The sequence below is a fragment of the Taeniopygia guttata genome, chromosome 5 (genome assembly GCF_048771995.1).
Source record: "Taeniopygia guttata chromosome 5, bTaeGut7.mat, whole genome shotgun sequence".
Taxonomy (NCBI): Eukaryota; Metazoa; Chordata; class Aves; order Passeriformes; family Estrildidae; genus Taeniopygia; species Taeniopygia guttata.
In genome coordinates this window covers 18,252,471-18,275,473 of record NC_133030.1, presented here as the reverse complement: position 1 = coordinate 18,275,473, position 23,003 = coordinate 18,252,471, and the positions used below count along the sequence as shown (strand labels likewise).

The following is a 23,003-nucleotide window of genomic DNA, read 5'->3' as shown; positions in this document are numbered from 1 at the left end:
GGAAACAGCCAGTGGTAACTACTGAGATTTTCTACTATCTACCTACCTCTGAAGTATTTGAATGTGAAAGCTGTCTGCAGTAGTCTTTGAAAACAGACCATTATGTTGTATGAAAACAGCAGTTTTCCCCTTCAAAATCAAATGATCCTAGCAAAAATGAGAAAGAGGATGTGGTGGAACTACAAGCAATTCACTCTTTAAAAAATGGATTTAGAGTTTGATATTCCCTTACTAGGATCTGAATAGCCTATTCAGATAATATCTGGGTATAAATGCTAGATATAATTGCTAGATAGAAATGCCGAGAATGACTAATCAGCAAATTGTACTCTTAGGCTTGCCCAGACACACATTCTAAAAGGAAATTATTGCTATTAAACATTTTCCATTTAATGACTTATGTTTTCAGCTCTTGGAGGCTGCTTGACAAAATGAGAAGAAAAAAATCAGTAGGTAATTGAGAAGTCGGCTCACAAGCAAGCTCAGAAATGGTGCAGGTGAAGTCTTTAGTAGTCATTATGTACCTGGAGATTACCATCATCATTTCCATCAATGTAGCTGAGCTGGCTGTGAAATGATGACTGCTTGTGGTTTCTTCAAGTATTGTTTTCAACGGCAGAAATAAGTTTCAGCCACTATTTTGTTATGGGAATCCCGTTCCTTCAATTCTTTCCTATCCACTCTTATCCTTCAAACAGCTACCTCTCAATATTTCCTGGCCTAGATTTCAAGAGATCTTTAGAAAATAGTTAAACTTCTGGATTGCTTTCACTCCTTGAACCCTTGCTTGAACATAGCCACTTGCTTGAACTCTTTTATTTTTCTCTTTTTAAGTCATCCAATTTTTGATGAAAGCACAGCATCCTGACCCTCATGGTAAATATTAAAAGACAAATATTTTGCATGCTGCACTGTTTCCCTTACCAAAACACATATGTATGTTGTCACGGCACAAAATAGTTTTTATTCCTACATCTTAGACTGGGATCAGGATATTCAAAACATAATAATCTCTTACGTTAAGAAACCTGCTGCTCTGTTGTTCCTTTCTCCACAAGAGGAGCTCAAAAGGTTATTCTTTTTTCATTATTCTTTTTTCATTATTCTTTTTTCATTATTATTAATCCAATTCTTCAGTGGAAATGGATGTTCTTTTTATTGAATCCATTTATTTAATTGCTGCTTCTGGAAAGCTATTTCATGGCCCACAAGAAGTTAGAAAAGCTTGGATATTTTCCTTTTTATTGGGTCATAAGGTTTGCTGTGGGGAGGTTGGTGCAGAAGTCATCTAGAAATCTTGTCTTACTGTTGAACCCATCTCACTTTATGTACTCTGATACACCAGGGGGACAAAAGGAGCATCCTTCTTCCTCACCTCTGTGGGACAGCTCAGTGTCACACATTTTCTATTGAGTATTTTTTTCTTGGTCTGTAATATCTGAACTCTGTCTGTCACTGGTCACTCTTATGCCACGTTGATAGCCACGGAAAACCTTTTTATGTGCACCTTCAAACTCTATTCCTGGAGGCACAGAGCCAGTCTGGATACAAATAATCTCAAACCCCCCTCGCCTCCCTGGTTATCACCCTCTGTTTGTTGCTTGTGTTTTGAACAGCTGGGCAGGACAGAGCAATATTGTAGTAATAGATGTAACCACCTTTAATGATCCTGGTTTCACCCCTGAGCAGAGAGTGCTGCGGTTTTATTCCTTAGAGGAATTTCCAAGTGTGAACCCTTAGACTGAGCTGCAGAGCCTCACTGAGAGATGGCTCTGTTCCCAGAGACTTCCCTGCGTGGCCACCCGCTCTGCCTGTCTCTCCCATCGATTTTCCCTCCTGAAAGACAAGCACTGACTGCAGGTCCACTCAGACCGGCGCTGCTGAGGAAGCAAGGGAAAATGAAAGGCAGAAATAAGGTTTTGACTCCAGGCACTGAAGGCAATTGTCATATTTTTTTTTTCCTCTGACACCCGAGTGAGAGTTGGCTGGGATCTGTCAAGCTTCAAGTTCTCACACATTTAGTAAATATTTAGGGTCTGACTCACCACTGAATCACTCCTGTTATTTTTTTTACTCTGTTCAGACAAATAGCTCTGCCACTTAGATAACACCAACCTTCTGAGGTCCTCTCACTTTTTGTATTTTAGCATCTCATAGTCATGTGTGTCTGTCCTCACAGTACCACCTTCAGGATGGGGAGATGGCATCAGCCCTGGCTGGCGGTGGGACTTGCAGGCACCCGAGTTCTTTGACATGAAATCCAAAACTGGCCAAAAGCTCCAGCCATCAGCTGGTGAGACCCTGGCTCCTTAGTGCCTGGTGGGTCATACACCAGCTCCTGATGCTGCCTGGGGGTCATTTTAGTAGCTGCACTGCTTGTATTGCTATTCCTGGGAGAGCTTCTGTGGAAATCAAGAAGAGCGCAATTCCCCCCAGAGACGACTGTGATCAGTGTTTCGTATGTACAGACCTCTGCTTTCATTGCAGGTGGAAGACAGCATGATGGATGTGTATGATTTCGTGTATGAGGAGGTAAGGAGGAACACCTCCAGCTTCAGGAGGCATGAGCTGACAGCCATCCATGAAGCAGTAAGTTGTCTTTTACCTGCAGGAAAAGATCTTGCCCTGGGCTATCTTCCTGAGGGTTTTGGCAGGCTGGAGCTGACATCTGTGCTCTGTCTCGTGAATGCTGCAGTGCCATTTTCCCTCAAGAGCTAAGTCCTCCAGTCTGCTGTGGAGTCTGCTGTTCCTTTCTTATTCTTCCTTTCTCAGATCTGACCAACCAGATTATCAACAGGAAGAAAGGGTCACCTGTCTGAGCATCACTTTGGTGCAAGGTCTACAAAGCTTCTGCCCTGCAGCTGCCATAGTATTTTCTGTCTCAGCAGCTCCTGTGACTTGCTCCCTATCTGTGGTATAAGAGTGCAGATATGCACCTGGTCAAGTAGAGAGGAGGGGGCAGGAATCACACATAGTCCAGCAGTATTATTTGCACGTGGTTATTCCTATTTATCCTCAAGTTTGTGTCTGAGGAGTACTGGAGGCTACACGGCCTCTTACAGAGCTGGAGACTGCTATCAGGCTCCCAAAAACCTCCACCTAGGATGCTGTTGGCCTGTGTAGCTCAGCAGGTAGGCAAGGGTGGTTATGCAGAGCACAGGGAGGACCCTTGCCCCCAAAGCCACAGGAGATGAGTGAGAATGTCCCCCACAGTGAGAAACTCCCAAGTCCCTGCTGAGTAAAGGAGATGCCATTCCCTCGCACAGCAGGGCTTGTTTGAGGAGTGAGTTCATGGCACACACAAGGCTGGATGGGGAGGTCAGATCTGCTCAGCTGTTTCCAGACACCTCCCACACAACTCCTCATATCCTTCTATGTTTTCTTAAATCATCATAACAAGTACTTTTCAAAGCTGTTTCTATTTGTGCTTCTCAAAACACAGAAGAGGTCAAATGTTCCTTTTTGCAGTGATGGTGGCGGCCCTCAGAGCCATGCCCAGGCATGGAAATGCTTGATCTCAGGGTTGTGGAGCAGCACTCCCAAGGTCCCATTTGATAAGGAGAACCAGGCACAATGCCTGCCTTGACCAGTTGCTTATTTTAGTTGCCACTTGAATTGATGGAGAAGTAATCCTTCTACTCCTGGGGTTTTTTTTCCCTTCTGCCAGAGTTCCAAACTGCCCAGTGCACCACAGCTATAGGAAACCAGCTCCCTGGTGGGTGTTGCTGGGGATCCCCTTGGCCCATACCAATCACTGGAGACAAGACTCTGTGGATCCATGGGCTTTCTGGAGCAGCCACTGTGAGCATTAGCATGACCACAGAGGAAGGGCTCAGCCCCACTCTCAGGCAGCAGTCCTGGGGGAGCATGAGCAAGTTTGAGGCCAGATCCATCCACCTCCCCTGAATTTAGCATGCATTGCTGCAGTTGTTGATTCCTATGTGCTTTGCCCCTTGCCACCCTGGTTGGGTAGCCTTGCTTGGGGCAGCAAGGGCCCGTTGCCAGCACCTCCTGCTGCAGCATCTGTTAGCAAGGGGAGAGCAGCTGGCAAACTTCTCCCTCTCTTGCAGTTCCTTTGCTGTGGGAAGCACTCTCCTTTTGGGGACACAACCAGTGTTGAGAACAACACATGCCCACCCGACCAAGTGCATGGTGAAGGACAGGTAAGGGAAAGGATTCTCCCACACCATAGTGTGGTTGTGCCTCTTCTTTCTAGCCATCAAAACCTCACTGGTGCTAAAGTGTTAATGAGAATTGTGCTTTTTGATGGTTTGGGTTGAAACAGGTTGGAATTTGTTTTGTTGTTTCACTAACACTGGACACAGTATGGGAGTAGTGTGTTCAGCTCTGGGGTCCAGCACAGGAAGGACATTGAGCTGGTGGAGCAAGTCCAGAGGAGGCCACCAATATGATCAGAGGGATAGTGCATCTCTCCTACAAGGAATGGCTGAAAGTATTGCTTTTGTTCATCCTGGAAAAGAGACAGAATGGAGGAGACCTAATTGTATCCTTCTAGAAAAGGAGAAAGATGCAAGAAAGATGGAGGGGGACTTTTTGCAGGAGAATGTAATGACAGGACAAGGGGGAATGTCTTGAAACTGACAGTAGTTTTAGATTAAATACTACTAAAAAATTGCTTACTGTGAAGGTAGTGAGGTACTGGCACAAGTTGCCCAGAGAATTTAGCAATTCCCCATCCCTGGCAGTATTTAAGGCCAGATGGAATGGAGCTCTGAGCAATCTGGTCTAGGGAAAGGTGTCCCTGCCCATGGCTGGGGGTTTGGAACTGGATGGGATCTTTAAGGTCATTTCCAACCCAAATCATTCTATGATTCTGTGAATTAGGAGGAAGAGCCCTGGCAGATCAGCAGGTCTCAGACCCACAGATGCAATTTCCTTCACTGCTCTAGAAAGCTTTCAAAATGCTTGTGTTTGCAGCCTGTCACTTCCCTCCAGCTTCCTGTTCATCTCCTGTGCTTGCAGAGAATGTGAGATATCACAGGCATGTATCAGAGCACAAAAAACCCTGTTTGACTTTTCCACATGCCACTGATTTCTGACACTTAAAATGTGTTCCACTTAACACAAAATGTGGACTTTTATGTAATCCCTTTTTCTCCAGGGCATTAAATAGGTATTAAAATGAGAAACTCATGAAGCAGGGTGATGATGCCCAGCAGTAGCTTCCTCAAGTACTCTTCATTCTGGCTCTTTCAAGTATCTCAGTGAGGCTGCTGGGGAAGCCACCAGTATTAGACTGTTGTGCACTGAAGCTGCAACTTCATATTCTCTGAGCATATCTATTGTACGATTATGTTTCTTCCACCAGAGTATTAAAGCCACCAGCGTCAATATATGGCGTTTCTAGGAAAAAACAAAGCCACGCTACAACCACATTGTCAGGTGAAGATGTCAAGTGCTAACAGCACATGTGATGCACAGGCGCACATCAGCACGCAGGGGCAGCGTTTCAAAGCACAGCCTCCAGGAATGTCACATCCCATGGCAGGGTGGAACTCAGCTCAAAGAGCAGGAAGGGAGAGCAGAACAAAGCTGGACACCGTATGGGCGACCCATTCCTCCCACTTAGTGGTCTGTTTCCCTCGCTTGGGAGCCGGGGAAGTGAGTGGGAGGATGTGCTGTGTCTAACACAGGAAACCGCAGAGTTTGGTGGCCACACTACATTCACTCCTGGATTTGAATGCTCTTTCCTCATTCTGCAAGTCCCTTCATCAACGGCATGCTCTTGCATTTCTGAAATGGCTGTCTTGGCTAACACCTCGGGGATTTCTGTGAGGCCAGTGGTATGATTAAGGCTAATGTATATTAATGCTTGCAGCACCTCGCAAAATCAAGCTGTTCATTAGTAACCTTGGGGAGTGCATTTGGCATTGGCGGTGTGCTCTGCTTTTCTATCTTTCCGTTTCCTTCTTTCCGTTTTTTCAGTGGGTGAAAAGAAAAAATCTTTTGCTTTCCCACACTTTAAGCACACATCTCCCACAGTCCAAAGTACACCATACCAATAAAATTGTAGGTGTGTTGTAGTAACAGAAAAGATACCAGAGATGTTTGTCTTACCAAGCTGCAGCAGCTGCAGAAAAAGGGAGAACTGCCTGGCTGTGCAATGCTGCACCCCTTTCTAGCCTCCTCTTCTCTCTGAGGCTGTGGAAGTGCTGTTGTGGGGATAAAGCTCCCCACCAAGCTGCTGTTGTGCTGCAAGGGGTATTTGTTTCTCTCTTCCCAGGACTGCCTGCAAGAGATCCAGGACTTTCTGAAGAAGCACATGGACTTTGTCTTCTTGCTCCTGGGCATCACCATTGGCTTCACGGTAATAGTGTCTGTCCTTTTACATTTTGGCCCTGAAAGGCATGATCCAGTGAGGCAAAAGTATACTAAATTAGCCCCCAGAAGCTAAAATTTTGGGTAATTTTGGATGCTGGCAGCAGAGAAACAAGCAATGGTGGGCTCCATGGAAATTGGGAAAGGGTCAGGAATCTGGCCAGGTTGATAGATGGAAGGGTTTTCCTGCAGGAAGAGGCTCTTTGCATGGTTTTTGTGCCCTAACAAGGCATGGCATCTGGGAGTGGGCAGCAGGATGCAGCAGCAGTTGCATTTCATCCACTCAGGCTTGCCTGCATGACTTCTCCTGAGAGTGAGAGACCGTGTTACCTTGCTAGGGGCTTGTGGATTATGTAGGAAGCTAGCAGCAATGGTAGAAAAGGAAATGCGGTAGAGCCTTCATATTTTAGGAAACTTGCTACCTCCTAGATCAACCTGGGAAGTTGCTTGTGCAGCAAGAGCTGGGAGGTCTTGAAAACTGCTGAGCACCAGCAGTGGAGTTAGCTGGAGAGCTGTGCAGAAGGGGAAGGTCTCATCCTATTAATGACCACTATATGAGTGTGATGAGGTTCATCTTGGGCAATGTGTGGGTAAATCACAGGCTCATAAGGAGCAGGCTGCAAAGGAGAGGGAAAGAGTGTGTTGTCTGGACTCCCAATTCTGTCTTTTAAGGAATAACATGTAGAGGAGGGTTGAAATCTTCAGATGATAGCTCATATAGAAAGGCTCTGCAGTTAGTTTTGGGGAGAACAAAAGAGAAGATTAAATGCTGCAAGAGAAGCATGTCTTTCAATGATGAGGGGGCTCTGGGGCTGCATGGGGATGGTCTCTTTGGAGATGGAGAGGGCCACTAATTAAAACCAGCCTTCTTGTTTGCCCACCCACTGCTTGGCAGGGGTGTATCACTGTAATTACCTGTACACGAGAACTCTGAATGTGTGGTGATGCACACCAGTGAAGAGCATGTGCCAGGAGACTCCCTTTTCCACCATGAAGGCAGATTTGATCTGCTGTGATATCTCCATACTGTTCCCCAGCTGGGATGACCTTCCTTGATTGAAAGTGTATTTGGAAATTGTTTTATGCCTTGTGTCCACCTTGGCACAATTATGGATTAGAAGATTCTTCTCCATCTAAACAAAACCCAGAGGAACAAATAATTTGTATTTTATACTGCTAGCAGTAAATTAGGAAAACCGTCAAGCATTGCTATGGAGCTGTAAATGTAAAGTCATGTGTGAATATTTGGTGTCACAATTTTTCTCAAGTATAGGGAGAATTTCACTGCAGCTATATTCAGATAAAAGTGGGAGCACTTTTATAATAGATATACTTTTTTCACAGCTTGATGCTATAGCCAGATAAGGCAGCTGTCTTTGAAGCCTGTGCTAGAGGAAATCTCTCAGCACAGTTCACTATTGTGATGGCAGGATGCAAGGGAAGCGCATAAAGAGGGCTGTAGCTGCTCTGATGTCACTGTCCCTCAGCCAACAATGCACACACATCCCCAGATCAAGCTGCAAGCAAAAGCATTAGCACATTAGGGTATATTTGAAGAAAGAGCGCATTGTTACAGCCCTCATTATCCTTCCCACAGCAGCCTTACCTTGGATATGTTGCCTGTGTTAATCCTGATGTGTGATATACCTGGCAGAGTATCACAATAGAGAGGAAGTACATTGTCCTCTGCATTCATAACTGTTTGGGGTTGGTTTAGGCATTTGTCTGTTTGTTTGTTTGTTTTGTTGGGGTTTTTTCTTCAAACAAGACATGGGTGTTGTGGTCTTTTCTCCCTATGGTATTTTTTCAAAAGGCTACTTTATGAGGGAGGTATGTTTGTTTGCATAGAGGAATGTTCTGTGGCAGGAATTAAACTGAATTTCCTGGTTTCATCTTATTTCTTGGTATTTTTAGGGCCAGGCTTGAGCTGTGCTAGGCTAATTCCAATCAGATGTTTTAACCACGCATTGCTTTTTTTTAAACTTCCATGTCAGAAATGGAGTTCAGCACTTCACTTAAAACCAGCTCTCCTCAGAAAAATGTGACAACAGGCAATATTTATGATTGCTTATTTGCACAGATGGAGCATCATAATCAGTTACACACATAACTGTATGCCTATCTTATTTATTTCCTTTTAGGTTTATGGGATGTTCCTAACTTCATTCCTCTGGTTCTCCATCCACTTCAGCAGCAACCTGTACCGGAAAGGCAAATACATCCTGCGAGAGAGGTAGAAGCCTGATGCCTGGGCATCCCTACCAGACAGAGCCAGCTCTTGGCACAGGAAGATGTCTGAAGTCACCCACAAAATGCCCTTGGAAGGTATTTTGTGGGGTCAGGTGGTGGGATGTGTGTCACACATTTCCCTTTCCTGCACTAATACTGGGCTCAGAGATGCAGATACCCTCAATGGGAGATGTACTTTGTGTACCCACCTTGTGGGCTGTGGCTCCACAAGAAGGACACAAGGAGTTCTTTACAACTAAATGGAGAGAAAAGCCCAGCAAAAATCACAGCATTAAACCAAACTTCTTTCATGCTGTCATCTGAGCAGTTTCCTGTGACCCCCAGAGATGCAATGTTTCTAGGAAGGTGGCTTTGGATTGCAGCCCAGGATCAATGTTGCACTATCAGTAAATAAATGACGGGAAGTGTGTCACCACTGATAGGAAATGTGCTCTCCCAGCCTGGACACTTGCAATGATTAACTTTGGGCATATTTCTGATGATGCTGGGGTACATCGGCATCCAATTACTGTCAGCTAGTTTTTCCATTTTCAAATGCTGCCAGATTTATAGAACTTTGGGTAGAGATCAGGACAGAATGTCAGAAAGTAGTGAATGAGCTTTGAAGCTTTGAAACAACTGACCAACAGAAGGACATATTTCTGTTATTCCTCCTTGCTAATGCAATACAATTTTTGTTTTTTTTGTTTTTTTTTTTTTTTTTTTATTATTTCTTAGGATTTTGTCAGCCTCCTAAGTCTTGTTGGCCACACAGATTTCACAAGGGCTTGTTAAGCCACACCTGTGTCTAATTCTGGGCCCCTTGATTTAGGAAGGATGCTGAGATGCTCAAACACATTCAAAGAAGGGCCAGAAGGCTGGTGAGGGGTCTAGAACACAAGCCCTGTGGAGACTAGCTGAGAGAGCTGGGGTTATTTAGCCTGGAAAAAACAAGTCTCAGGGTGACCTTATTACTTCCTATGACTGCCTGAAAGGAGGGTGTAGCCAGGTGGTGGTTGGGCTCTTCTCCCAGGCAACCAGTGACAGGATGAGAGGACACAGTCTTAAGCTGTGCCAGGGGAAGTTTAGGCTAGACATTAGAGAAAAATTCTTCACAGAAGAAGAAATTGGGCATTGGAATGGGCTGCCCAGGGAGGTGGTGGAGTTGTTTAAAAAACCAACTCCCTGGAGGTGTTTAAAAAAAGACTGGATGTGGCACTCAGTGGCATGGTTTAGTTGATAAGGTGGTATTAGGTCATAGGTAGAACTTGGTGATCTCCAAGGTCTTTTCCAACCTGGCTGATTGAGTGATTCTGTGATTCTGTAACTTCTGGCCCCAGCTCTATGTTTATCAGGCTTTGCTAACCCACTGTGCTCTTGTGGTAAAAGGACTTTGATATTACACACACAAACAGAAGGTTAAATCTATAAGAGAACAGGACTGATCTCCAGCCAGGTCAAACAATACATTGTCCAACTCCACGTCCTTTTTACATCACTTTATCAATAATAAACAATTTGTAAAAGGCTGTCAGTCTAGCTGAAACAACAGCTCCCTGGCATGCTATGTCCTCATATTGAGGAGACAGAGCAGCTTCTGAGCTGAAACCTCTCATTGCAATATATGTAGCACCTGCTGTAAATTATATGGCTGTGTGAAATGTCTGTTGAGCCAGCAACAGCTTTTACTTCTCTCATACATAGTGGATTTTGGGCATGAAAATTGTAAGTAGCAATTGTTTACTGAGATAAACATGGACAACCCTGTGCTGATGTTCAGGACAAGTCCTGGCCCTCTGGCACGGGCTGTTGCATGTACAAGAACAGCAGTACAGCCTACAGCACCTGGCTGGCATTTAAATCTGGGCTGCAAATACCTTGCATTGGAAAGAGTTGTGTTGTGGAGGGCTGAGGGAGGGCTGTCACTTCTCACTCCATGCCCTTGGAACCAGCAGAGCTTCACTGTTGACTTCACTGGAAACAGAATGAAGTTCAAACTGCCCCGGTGTATATTAAAGCTACCTCCTGGCAGTCACCAACACACGTCAGTCTGGCAGGGAATTGGGTATGATATGCACTTCCCAGCTGATTCACTTTCTAGTGGGGAAGTATTCACTTACACATGTATATGTATCATCACGTATATTGATCTCTGGAAAGAGACAATCTCCCTTGTGAGCTCCAGCTGCTACTCGCAGGCCACTGCTATTGTTATTCCTCAGGCCAGCTGGCAGCTCATGTTGCTTCAATAAAGATGAATTTCTTGCAAAAGGTCATCATTCCTCCTCTTTTTTGTGCCATGCATGAAGCTGCCTGCATTGCTTGGGGCTTTACATCATGGGGGGATTCAGTAATTCTTTCAGTGCTGGGAAGAGATGCTCTTCAGGCAGCTTGTGCTTGCCTGTCCCAGCAGTGTGCTGGAGGGAGAGGGTGGCCTTGGTCCTTTGGAGGAAAAGGAGCAGCTCATCAACCTTGTCCCACCCTCAGCCAGCTGATGGGCCAGCAGGCTGGCACCTCTCAGGGAGTAATGCAAGCAGAGGCAGGAAAAACGTTTAAGGACATGTTTAAGCTGTAATGACCACAGTATTTCTATTGAAGAAATGTCTATGGTTTCACTTTTTTAAGGATTAGTTAGTCAGGTCTTGCACACTGCAAAAAACATCACGGACAAATTGGTGGAGTTGGTGTCATTGGTGTGGGTTACCTGCTCAGGCTTCCTCAACGGGTACAAAAAATCTTTGTTATAGCATCACCACCAGGACTGCTGAACCTTCAGGTGCTCTGTCTTCCCAGGTCAGTTTTTAATGTAAAGGCATAGTTGTGGGCAGGACTACCATATATGTGGTGAAGGTATCTGCTTTTCTGCTGCTCAAAATTACAGAGGGATATCATTGCAGGGTGGCAGGAGCCCCTGCTGCTACACACAACACAAGCTCTGGCAGAAGAATGTGTCCAGCCACTGGCCATCTTGTGAGCTTTATTCCCATTTCACTGGCTGCTACAGCTCCCCTGCAAGGAGCAGCACCTTCAACAAGAAGGTGACAGAGCCATGCCCAGTTGGACACAGTCTTCTTTCAGAGTTTTTGTTGTGTGTAGCAGCAGGGATGTGATGGAATCCCACTATGATTTTCAGAAGCAGAAAAGCAGATACCTTCAGTTCCTTGATTTTTAGAAACCCGTTACAGAAATGTGCGGTGTTAACATTTTGTTCACAGTTGTAGAAGTGGAAGCACTGAGGGATGGCTGGATGGAACCTGCAGGGTGGGTGAGTGTTAAACAGTGTTTTCACACCTCTGCCAACAAAAAATCCCTGTCCTACAATGAATGTTTTTGCACATACTAGTCCCTAATTTTATGGTGGCTAGGGGCAAATTACAGCTCTTGTGTGACCACAGCAAAACCCCAGGAACTTATTGTTAAGTGGTGCCAAGATTTACATCGTGTTGAGAAGAGTGTGAGAGAGATTTTGCTGGGAGAAAAGCATGGAGCTGAGCACTGGGGATGCAAACCTGCAGCCAGACAAGGAAACACCTGCAGAGCAGTGAGCCTTCTTGGGGCTTGCTCTAGAGGAAGCTGTTTGTTATAAGCATGTCAACACCCACACTCTGGTAGGAAAGAAATCTTATTTATGTAGGCACATATGGGAGAAAAAACCATAGAATTTTCAGACCAAAGGTACAAAATTAAATATTCAGTTGTGAATTGGCTCCAGCTACTTGTCAATTAAGTTGCAGCAATTATCAGTTATTTCCACTAAGATCACCTGGGCACTTGCAGTCTGCCTCTCTCTGAGCATGCGTTAGCTTCTGCTCATGAGTTACTTTTTTCCTTTTACTTTAGACAACCCCCCAGCTCTATCTGAGGACACAGGAAGAGGGACCAGCATAAAGCCAGGTTGCTCTGGCCTGTGTGACCACCTTTGGGACTATCTTTAAGCCTGTGGGGCTGGGGAGCTTCAGCCCATAGGAGCAGCAAGCACCTTTTGTGCTGCTCTCCACCTTTCACTGCCCATGCACTCCTCAGGCACTGCTCTGCCAACAGGGTCATTAAATTCCACAGAGGCCCTACATGGAGCTCACCATATGCTCACAGCTGGACTGACCACAGCTTGCTTATGAGCCAGAGGAGCTTTGCCTGTTTTTCCATTCTCTCTGATGGCAATGGATGATGCTTAGAGCACTTATGGAAAGCACTGGTTGAATAATACAGTAACTCTATACAGAGATTTGGTGGTGAGGAGAGTGAGAATCTTTCAATCTTGTGGTGTGTGCTGTCTTGACTTCAAACTGCTTTGTTATTTCCAGCCCTTTTGACCTTGTGTTTAGAGTTCCTACTGTCCTTGAAATACAACTTCCTCACACAGCAGACCCTTCACTATGCAGCTTGGATTGATGCCCGCAGCATGCTCTTAGAGAAGACACTGCTGAGCAAGTCCTTCCAAAGCCTTAGAAGCTGACAAATCTGGGTGGACCCTTGCAGTGCTGGAGTGTAAGGAAGCCAACTCCTGCCAAGGTAAAGCTGTGTTTATAAGCTGCAGATACACAAAATAATTTTGGAAGTTAATAGTTGATAGACACATGTTTTTCTAACCAGGTGCAGAAGTAATGCATTTGGAAAAGCAGCTGGCTATAATTCTCCTCTAGAAATGCAGCCAGAGGTGGAAGATGCCCCACACAGGTCTTGGCCAGCCCAGCTGAAAGCAGTTGAGGTCAGAAGCTGCTGTGAACACAGTTAGATCACACACATCCTGCAACTTTCATCTGAAGTGTCATTGCAGCTCTCTCTGTTTGTAAAATGCAGCTGGGGAGAAAAGTGATCTATTTCTTAACTGTGTAGTTCCTCTTCAGGCAGAATGAGCAACTGACAGCAAGGATCAAACCTGTCCACTGGGAGATGCAGCAATGTGTGGGACAGCGGGGAAGAGCTCTGGGAGTGAAGAGGGAGCGTTCTGGAAAAGCCTCAGAGGCGGTTTTGGAAAAACACAGGCTGTGTGTGTTTTGCAGCTTTTGGCCAGAGCTGTCACACCCATAACTGACCACAGGCCTGTTGGTGAACCCACTCCACTCCCATCATGCCATCCCTCTCACAAAAAATACTGCTACTTTCATCACCTGGCGTTTGGGGGTGCCTCAGCAGATTCATATGTGGAGGCAAACTGCATATCTACCCCTGCCAGCAGGGTCAAGGGGAAAACCCCACCTCTTTATCTGGAACTGCTCAGCTTGCAAGGAAGTGGCACATCTTGGGAGAAATATGTTCAGACAAGCCTGGAGGTGCTCACCAACCGCTAAAGCCCTGCTGTCTGCTAGTTGCTATTCCCTTAGACTCCAGCAAGCAAAGAAGAAATTTCCTTCCCAGCATTTCTTGACAGGAAAATGCATATCCCTGCATTCCTCACCCTGAAGTCACTGGCAATCAGTTAGCTGGGTTGTTTATATTATCCCAAGACAGAATCCCCCTGTCTCCCCTCAGCATCACTATGTGCTATTGTTTAACCCCTGTGTGCAGCAGCTTGCTCGCAGACGTGCTTGGTTTCTTTTTAGTCCTATTACATCAGCAATAAACTATTCCAGTCTTTATTCACCTACTAATGAATTATACATTGATTATACAATAAGAGCTCTCTGCACTGATGGGCTGGGCTCTGGCACATCCCAAAGCACAGCTCAGCCCAGCTGTGACTCAGTCTTCTCTGATGCCCTGAGAAAAATGAATGTTCACTTTTTGGGCTCATGAGCTAAGAAGAGAGAGCGTCTGCTTGGATAGGAAGCCCGCTTGGGTATTCACTCCCTCAGCTGGAGCTCCAGCACAAGCTGATGCTGTCCTTCCCCCCCCCCCCCCCCCCTTATATAACCTGACCTATCACCATAGATACATTGATATAAATATTTAAAGATGGCAGAGAGACAGGCCAGGCAGATGGGAACCATTTGTTGAGTTTATTAGAAACAGAAAGTTCAGGCTCAGCTACAGGTCTCTGCTTGCTGCATCCCTCTCCCCTGAGGCTGCAAGGCAAGTGCAACCCCCTGCACTGTCACAGTGCTTTGACTCAGCTTGTAGAGATGGGCATGGGGATTTTGGATAGGCAGGCACCATCCTCTCCTGCTGGGGCACAGAAAAGGTATTCTGAAAATGTACCCTTAGACTTGGGGATCATATGGTGTTTTTTCTACTTAAAATGAAGGTGTTGGCTGGCTCCCCAGGGGTGTAGACAGGTCTCTCCTGAGGTGATGGAGCTCCATAGGCCAGTACATACACTGCAGTTTGCCTTTGCTCAAGTCTCTTCCTTGAAAAACAACACTGTGGGCTGTTGGCTGCCAAGGAAGCTACCCCTGAGTGTTCTGGGACTATTAACCTCCCATAGAACGAATTTCTGAGTTTCTTATCATGCATCTCCAAAATGTCCTATTTAAAGATCTTTGGTAATGCTGCTGTTGTTTGGTGGTTTTTTCGTTTGTTTGTTTGGTTGGTTGGTTTTTTTACCACCAGAGGTAAATTGAAAATTCGGGCTATTTCTGTAGTACTTTGCAATAAAAATAAGAAATGGTGGTTAAAAGCTAACTAGGTCCTCACCAGCAAAATGACATGCATTTTTTCCCCCATGGTTTATCTGTCAGTTTTGAGCTGGCTGAGGAGGGCGGGGGGATTGTCACGCAAGCCCAAAGAATGTAACCAGAGTACCCCAGTGGATCAGGGATCCCCATCTGCTCTCCCAGATCTCTTGGAGACCTGTCAGTAGGTGTTCAGAGCCTGCCTCAGCTCTTCAGGCCCGTGTGAGAGCAGGGGAGGATGTGTGTCTGTCCTCTCCCCTCATCCCCCCCTTCACTTTTTATAAAACAAAAAGGGTTTTAAGGGGAAGCTGCTGGAAGGCAGGTGGGCATCTCTGAGGGGTAATCAGGCTCAAAGCCCCAGGGGCTGGGTTTGCTGAGTCCCGCTGGTAAGGGATGTTCTCCTAAACTCGGACTGGGAGGCAGCATCTGCTCTAACGGACCCTGTGAGTCATACCCAGAGGTGCCAAAACCCCCAGGAATGACACTGGCTTTTATAAACAGGTTCACAAAAACCCCAACAACCCAAGCCAAACAGACAGAAAAAAAACACTGCAAGTGCCTCTTCTCTCAGCTGCTTCATTCTGCCTGCAAACCCAATTGCAGACACACATTCAAACAGTCGCTTGGTTTATTTTTTTAATTCGGGGTTTGGGGGATTTTTTAAAAAATATTTTTAGAGGGTGGTTTTTTTTTTTCTCTTTCAGGGATGAAAGGTTTGGGGGAGGTAGGTAGCTTTCTCACAGCCCTGCCTGCAGCTGGCTGCTCTGTGAACGACTTCACCCTCTGAGCACTTGAACTAGCTTTTCCTCCTGAAGAGGGAAGTCATCAGCCCTATTCATAGCACTCACACTCAATACTGCATGTGACACCCAGACACAAACCGAATTTTTGCAAATTAGCTTTACTTATTTATAAAGAGCTGGTAAAGCCACTGAGAGCCTTGGAAAGGTAGTTGTGATACTTTATAGGCCGTACAGCGAGTAATGCAGTGTGAGAAATGAGTATGAAACATGAGAAATGAGTGTACAACACCTGAAATCACACATAGTCCTGGGAAACCGTGTCTGTTATCTTGTCATTGTGCTATGGTGATTGCATTTTTCTTCCTGTACCTAAAGGCCAAAGTTTTCAAATATACCCAGCTGAGCTGCTTAAAATAACAACAACAAGAAAAGACAAACCTTGAAATGCTTTTCCACTTCCAACTTTTGTTGGCATGGCAAGTTTAAACTCATTTGGCTTTAGGCTGTAACTGGGAGCTTCTTGTTGAAGGAGATGGTGGGACTGTGGCCCTGCTGCCCCTGCCAGGGCCACAGCTGTCCCTGAGCTACATGTGCTCCTTAAGGAAGGTCCCAGAGACAGAACTCTGTTGGTTCCAAAACAAATTGTTGCCTAATACAATTTTTGGAGGTTACAAAAAAATGTATTTCTTATTTTCCATTTTCCTTCACTCCCCAGCACAGGAGGAAAAAAGGGCAGAAAGCAAGAAAAGAAAAGCCACAGTGAGCAGAATAAAAACAATACCCAAAAAAAAAAAAATAAATAAAAAAGCAATCCTAAGCTCCCTGGAAGCAGTCTCAATGCCAACATTGTGGCAGTGATTGCACTGCTCTCCAGTGCACAACAGTTGATTTGATAGACATTTTCCCTCATAGGTGGTGGGGATGCTGCTGCTTTAGGCCTTACTGCTACTGGTTCCTTCCTCTCCCACTCCCAGACTCTCCAAGCAGCCTCTCTGAGAGTTTTTTTGGTAGCAGCTGCCTAAGTGCACGAGAGGCTTCTTGGTTCATATAGACTCCTGGTATTGACCTCTAGGGGTTTTTTCTTTTCTATTTCTTTTCTTTTCTCTTTTCTTTTCTTTTCTTTTCTTTTCTTTTCTTTTCTTTTCTTTTCTTTTCTTTTCTTTTCTTTTCTTTTCTTTTCTTTTCTTTTCTTTTCTTTTCTTTTCTTTTCTTTTCTTCTCTTCTCTTCTCTTCTCTTCTCTTCTCTTCTCTTCTCTTCTCTTCTCTTCTCTTCTCTTTTCTTCTCTTCTCTTTTCTTCTCTTTTCTTTTCTTTTCTTTTCTTTTCTTTTCTTTTCTTTTCTTTTCTTTTCTTTTCTTTTCTTTTCTTTTCTTTTCTTTTCTTTTCTTTTCTTTTCTTTTCTTTTCTTTTCTTTTCTTTTCTTTTCTTTTCTTTTCTCTTTTTTTTTCAGGGGTGGGGGGGTTGCTATTTATAGCTGTAAAGGATGGAGGTGCAGAAAAGAAGATATTGTGGGACACTGTGATGGAGCAAGTGAGCAGCTTTGGGATCCTGCCATTATCATTTGGACTGATGAGCAGGAGCCACACAGGATTACAGCTATTGCTGTAACCAGATGGGTCATGCTGATAATTCAGGACAGCAGTTACATGCATAAATAGCCTGGTGAACCCCCGGCTTTGTTGGTAAGTCTGGATGAGTGAATGTGGCTTAGAGACAAAGGGGTTATGAATCCATGGCAAGCCCACAATCAGGGACATACTCAGCATAAGTAATTAGGGAATGGAGCCAACTTCTATTCATTCCTGGTCCCTGCTGCCATGTAGTGCATGGGCTGTTACTGAGGGACACAGAAAGTTTTGATGAACATGACAAAGCCCAGGACCAACTCACCCCTGAGGGCAATGGGATGATTTTGGAAGAAGCTGACTCGATTTCAACATGTATATGTCGGAAATGTGTGGTGGCTAACAGCTCATTCCTGACTATGGGATGCATGGCTGGGAAGACTCCATCAGTTTGTGCAAATGCTCAGAAGCTGCTCCCTGAAATCCTTCACTGGTGGGAAGTGCCCAGGCAGGAAGAGGGCAGGTTTCCCCATCTGACTCTGCAGGCAGGTGCCAGGTTCATATTTAGCTCAGTGAGGTGCTGACCTTGGCTGGAGCTGCTCACTGATGCCTTTTCCAGGCATCCTCCTATGCTCTGGTTGTGTGACTCACCACCCTGCCCCTGGAAAAGTGAATGAGCTTCCTGGAAGCATAACACAGGGTGAGAACAATTTATATTTCTAAGGATGGGCCAAAGTGGGCCTCAGCTGAAAGCTCGGGAAATTCCATCATTCTTCTACTGTGTAGCTTTGAGAGGGGAAGAGGTTAACCAAAATTCCCAAGCCTGTTGATATGTGTGACCCTTTTTTTTTTTTTACTTTTCTTTGGGAAAAAGGGGAAAAAAAGAAAATGGGAAAGGTAGGGAATGAAAAAGAAAAAAAGAATGTAAAAAAAAAAGGGGGACTCTCTTTGGCGGGCAGCTCTGAAGCCCCCCTTATGCTCTTGTTACCCAGTAACCAAAGGAAAACATCCCGAGTGGTTTTACTGAACTTGATGCAATTGCTTGCAGTACCGAAGCCAGAAGCTTAGACAAAAACTGTTCAGCAGAGCAGATTTAGAGCTAAAATAAGAAGGGGAAATAAAGAAACGCTTCTCTGAATTTCAAACTGATAGTTTTAATACAAAAGATCTTTGCTCTATTTTTTTGGAGGTGGAGGGAGGGATCCTGTCATGAATGCACCCTCAAACTTTTCTGTATAGAAATACAAAACCTCTGCAGCCTATTCCCAGAGGTTTCTCCCTGCACCCCCGGCTGCCTGGTGATGTTTAGGAGGTGACAGTGAGTTTTAAGGGATGGAGGTCAGGTTTGGGAGGTAATTTTCCTACAGCCCCCCAGCACCTGCTGCCGTGGCTTCCTACTTGTGTGTAGGAAACTTGGTTGTGAGCTGCCCCTGGAGGGCGAGAAGATGGGGAAAACAAAGAAATAAATAAGAGCAGATATAAAAAAAAGGGGAAAAAACAAAAAGAGGGGGGAAGAGATGAAAAAAAGGAGTGAAGATGAAAGAAAGAAGGGGGAAGGGAAGGGAAGGGAAGGGAAGGGAAGGGAAGGGAAGGGAAGGGAAGGGAAGGGAAGGGAAGGGAAGGGAAGGGAAGGGAAGGGAAGGGAAGGGAAGGGAAGGGAAGGGAAGGGAAGGGAAGGGAAGGGAAGGGAAGGGAAGGGAAGGGAAGGGAAGGGAAGGGAAGGGAGAAGAGAAGACTAAAAATTAAATAAGGGGGGAAAGGACGGGAGGGAAAATTCAAAAGAGGAAGAAAAAAAGAAAAATAAAAAAGGCAGATAATAGGAAAAGAGGGGAAAGCAAAAAGGAAAAGAAGAGTTAGAAAAAAAACTGGGAAAAGTGGGGGAGGAAAAGGAAGACAAGAAAAGAAAAAAAACTGAAGGAAGAAAGGAGGAAACAGCAGGCGACCCCCAGTTTCGGGTAGGCGAGGGGTGCCTGTGCCAGCCCCCGTTCCCGGGGCGTGTCCCAGCGGCGATTCCGGGGCGGGGCGCGGGCGGGGCGGGATTTCTGCGCCCGCCGCCGCCTCGCTCGGCCAGGCAGCGCAGACTTGGGAGAGCCGTCGCCATGGGAGTGGAAGGTTGCACCAAGTGTATCAAATACCTCCTTTTCGTTTTCAACTTCATCTTCTGGGTGAGCACAGGGGCGGCGGGAAGCGGGGGCTGAGCCCTCCCAGCCTTTAAATAAGGGGGTTGCAATACTGCTCGTCTGCCTGCGCCTGGCTTTAGCCTCCTTCTTGTCCCCCAGCATTGAGACTTGCTGTCTAGGATGTGCCTTAGGGGCTGCTTTTTTTTCTTTTTTAAATTTTTTTTTGGGAGGGTGAAGGGGCTGATCATCCTTCGCTTTTTTTTTATTTTAATGCATGCATATGTAATTGTACATGTATAGCTATTTATGTCTGTTTTTGAAATAGACATGCAGAGGGGGGAGGTAGAATCGTAGGATGGTTTGAGCTTGCAGAAGACCTTTAAGATGCTCGCGTCCAGCCGCTACAGATGTTTATGGGCGCCTTTCGGGGCGGGGGGCAGAGCCGGGGGGGCTTTCGCAGCCCCTCTTGCTGCGGGGAAAGCGGCGCTCCCCAGCCGGGGAAGGAAAGGAGGGAGGGAGGATGCAGGGATGCTGCCAGGCGGAGGGGAGGGAAGGGAGGGAGGCGCCGGCCGTGCCGCCCGCCGCAGCGGAGGGGGCGCTCAGCAGACACGGGGGATTTGGGGCTGGGACCCGGCCGCGCCGGCCCCGCCGCCCGGGAAGTTATTTTAGGATGCAAATTCTGTCTAGGCTGAAGAGGCTGCCTTTCCTGAGAAAGTTTTGCTTGAAATAATCCACGCAGACGTGCGGCTAATTTAGCAAAAGGCGGCGTATCCCGCTTTCCCTTGCCAGCCAGGTTTGCCCCGGTTAGAACAGCCTCCGGCAGCGCGGGGTTGGCTGGCAGGAGTCCCCCTCTCCTGCTCCTGCGCTCGGGGGCAGCCAGATATGCCCGAACAGGCTGCTGGCTTCGTGTTTCAAACACTCTGCTTTCCATCCCACGGAATGCTTTTTTGTCTTGGAAGTGAGTCCAGCCCCACCCTGGCAGGCAAGGCACCGCTTGGATGCCCCTTGTCCAGTGCCCCTTGTCTGACATCCCGCTCTCTTGTGGAGGATTTGGGATTCTTTTTTTTCTTCCTCAGTGCTTGCTTACAGCTGGGAATGTAGCAAGGGGGGCTGGAGAAGTGCGAAGGGGACCGATGGCTTCTAGAGCAAACCCTGCTTTGGCACCTGGAGTTGGCACCTGCCTGCTGACTCCTCCCTGGGGATGCCTGGGGAAGCTCTTTGGGGGGTCCCCATCCTTGGGAGGTGTAGGGCTTAACCAAGTGGGTGCTCACTTCAGGCCTGTTTGCCCTGTGTTTGGCTATAACACTGGCTAAGGGGGAGAAGACAAGCTCTGATACCAACTATGTTAATTGACACCTGATGTGTAGCCAGCTGCATGAATGAGGGATAATTCCGGGTTGTTCTTTTTTAACCTTTTCCTCCACCCTTAAAATGGCCGGATGGAGGCGGGTATGGTTGTCTGTGAAGTGTTGTTCCTTCCGAGTTACCGTGCTTATCCCAGTTTTTTTTCCTTGCCTTCTGGTCCCGATTTCCTGCCATTCTTGTCAAAGAAGCTGCCGGCTATGCTTGTGAGGAAGGGTCTCCTGGGTGGCAGGAAGGATGCTGGGGGCTCTGCACAGCCACCGCTTCTCAGCAGGATCAGTTGTTCACCTCAAAGTCCTGTAAAAGAGCTAATCATTTATAAATGGGCATTTTGCTTCCAAGAGGAATTGCCAATCTGTATAATTTCTGTTATGACATCTGGTGCCTTGCCCTACCCTTTTGGAGGGTGCTCCCTGTGAGAGGGGGTAGATGCTTCAGTTCCTTCCCAAGAGGGATGCCTGTGAGCTGGGACCCACTGGCTCCCCAAAACAGCTCCCAGTGCTAGACTTGCTGGTCCGCTTTGCGCTGTCTCCTGTGCAGACTGGGAGCCTGGATTTGATTAGAATTAACAGTGCTTTCTGTGAGGCTAGCCAGCTGAATGGTGGTTGAATACCAGATCTTGGAGTTCTTAAGCCCTTTTGTGTTGTTTTTCGAACTAGTAGTGAGGGTTTACCACAAAGGCAGGTTAGCTGCCAACCTGGCACCCCCAGGTGGGGAAGGATTCTGTGCTTAACAGCAAAGTGCAATGGTCCTTTTTGCAGGGTGACATTTAAGGACAGAATGTGGTAACCACCCTCATTGCAGGTTGGCTGTGTTGGGAAACCACCTCTAACCACAGGGAGGTGTGAGACAGGGCACCTGCAGCCCTTTAGTCCTGCCAGCTGGTTATTATATAAGGGCTGATGGACTCCCCCTGCTTATTTGCTTATGATTTGCCTTGTGTGCAGCTGCTGCTGGGTGCTGTTGATGAAAACAAGCCAGAGGTAGAGCCCAAAGTCTGGCAGGCACCATGCTGAGCTGCACAGGAGCTTGTTCTAGTGCCCAAGAGGAAGAAGGAAGCAATTCTCGGCCTTAGTTACTCTGATAAGTTTTTTATGTAGCCCCGCTATCCTGCTGGAGTGTAAATAAACTGACTCCCCTCTGGCTTCCTCCCCCTGCCTTCCCCTGACAGCGCTGGGGGAATTTCACAAAGCTTCTGTGTTGAAAAAGCAAAAGGAAAAGGTGACCCTGCTGCCAGCTCCTCGTTCATTGTACCTGAGATGTTTCAGTTTTATTTGATTTTCTTGGGATTGCTTGTCCTTTGTGCATGCATTCTTGGGAAGAAGATGCCAAGATTGTGCTTGCTCCAAGGGTGACTCTCGAGGGAGCAGTGGTTGCTGCATAGAGGATTTGTACAAATGAGTGCTTGTCCCAGGAGAGAGGGTCCCCAGGTGTTTCACAGCGGCACCCACCTACTGAAGTGGTGGAGGAGGCCGTGGTCAGCACCTGTGGGCTTCACCTGGGCTGAAAAGACAAAAGTTCTTCTAGGCTGCCAAGTTGTTCTGAAACTTTGGGGTGGCTGGTGTTGAGTGGACACTCTGCCCTGTGGGAGGGAGCAGTAGCTGTTGCTGGGCAGTTTGGCTGGTGTGATGGGCAGCCCAGGCAGGGCTGGCCATCTGGCAGGTGGAGCTGCTTCTCCAGCCCATCCCTAGAACTGGGATGGCTTCACTTTGAACTGCTCTCCTGAATTTTCCAAACCTTATAGCAGAGCTCAGTGTGCGGGGCTGAACTGACCACTGCTGCAAAGGGTCCCTGGGGAGGCTGAAGGAAGCCAGTGAACTATTTTAAAATATAATTAAACATAACCAAGGAGGAATTGACTTGCTTGGAGAAAGATTGCTCAAGCTTATTAGCTAATACAGCCTATGGCAGTGTTCCAGGTCGAGAGCACTGCTGGCTGCCCTAGCAGAGAGGTGTCTAATTAAAAGGAAGAGCTTGCTCCTAATGCCATTTTCCAGGTGCTGCCTAACTTTTCTGTGTGTTGAGGGGATGTTGTACAGCCTGGGTGCAAAGGGAAGGAAGGGCAAGAACAGAGGGAAGGTGGAAGTGAGAGTCT

General features: G+C 46.6%; 2 protein-coding genes across 2 annotated transcripts in view; both read left to right on the top strand.

Annotated features, from left to right (window-relative positions):
* Window positions 1-9,015, top strand: part of TSPAN32 (tetraspanin 32) — a 28,909-nt gene extending 19,894 nt beyond the window's left edge. Inside the window, exons 5-8 of the mRNA XM_002198070.6 lie at window positions 2,488-2,589; window positions 4,071-4,163; window positions 6,245-6,328; window positions 8,481-9,015. Coding sequence (XP_002198106.5) covers window positions 2,488-2,589; window positions 4,071-4,163; window positions 6,245-6,328; window positions 8,481-8,576 — 375 coding nt within the window. The 3' untranslated portion in view covers window positions 8,577-9,015. The remainder of the gene's footprint in view (window positions 1-2,487; window positions 2,590-4,070; window positions 4,164-6,244; window positions 6,329-8,480) is intronic.
* A 10,416-nt stretch (window positions 9,016-19,431) lies between these two features.
* CD81 (CD81 molecule) overlaps window positions 19,432-23,003 on the top strand; it is a 32,967-nt gene continuing 29,395 nt past the window's right edge. The window contains exon 1 of the mRNA XM_002198917.7: window positions 19,432-19,591. Within this exon, the coding sequence (XP_002198953.1) occupies window positions 19,526-19,591 (66 nt within the window). The 5' untranslated portion in view covers window positions 19,432-19,525. The remainder of the gene's footprint in view (window positions 19,592-23,003) is intronic.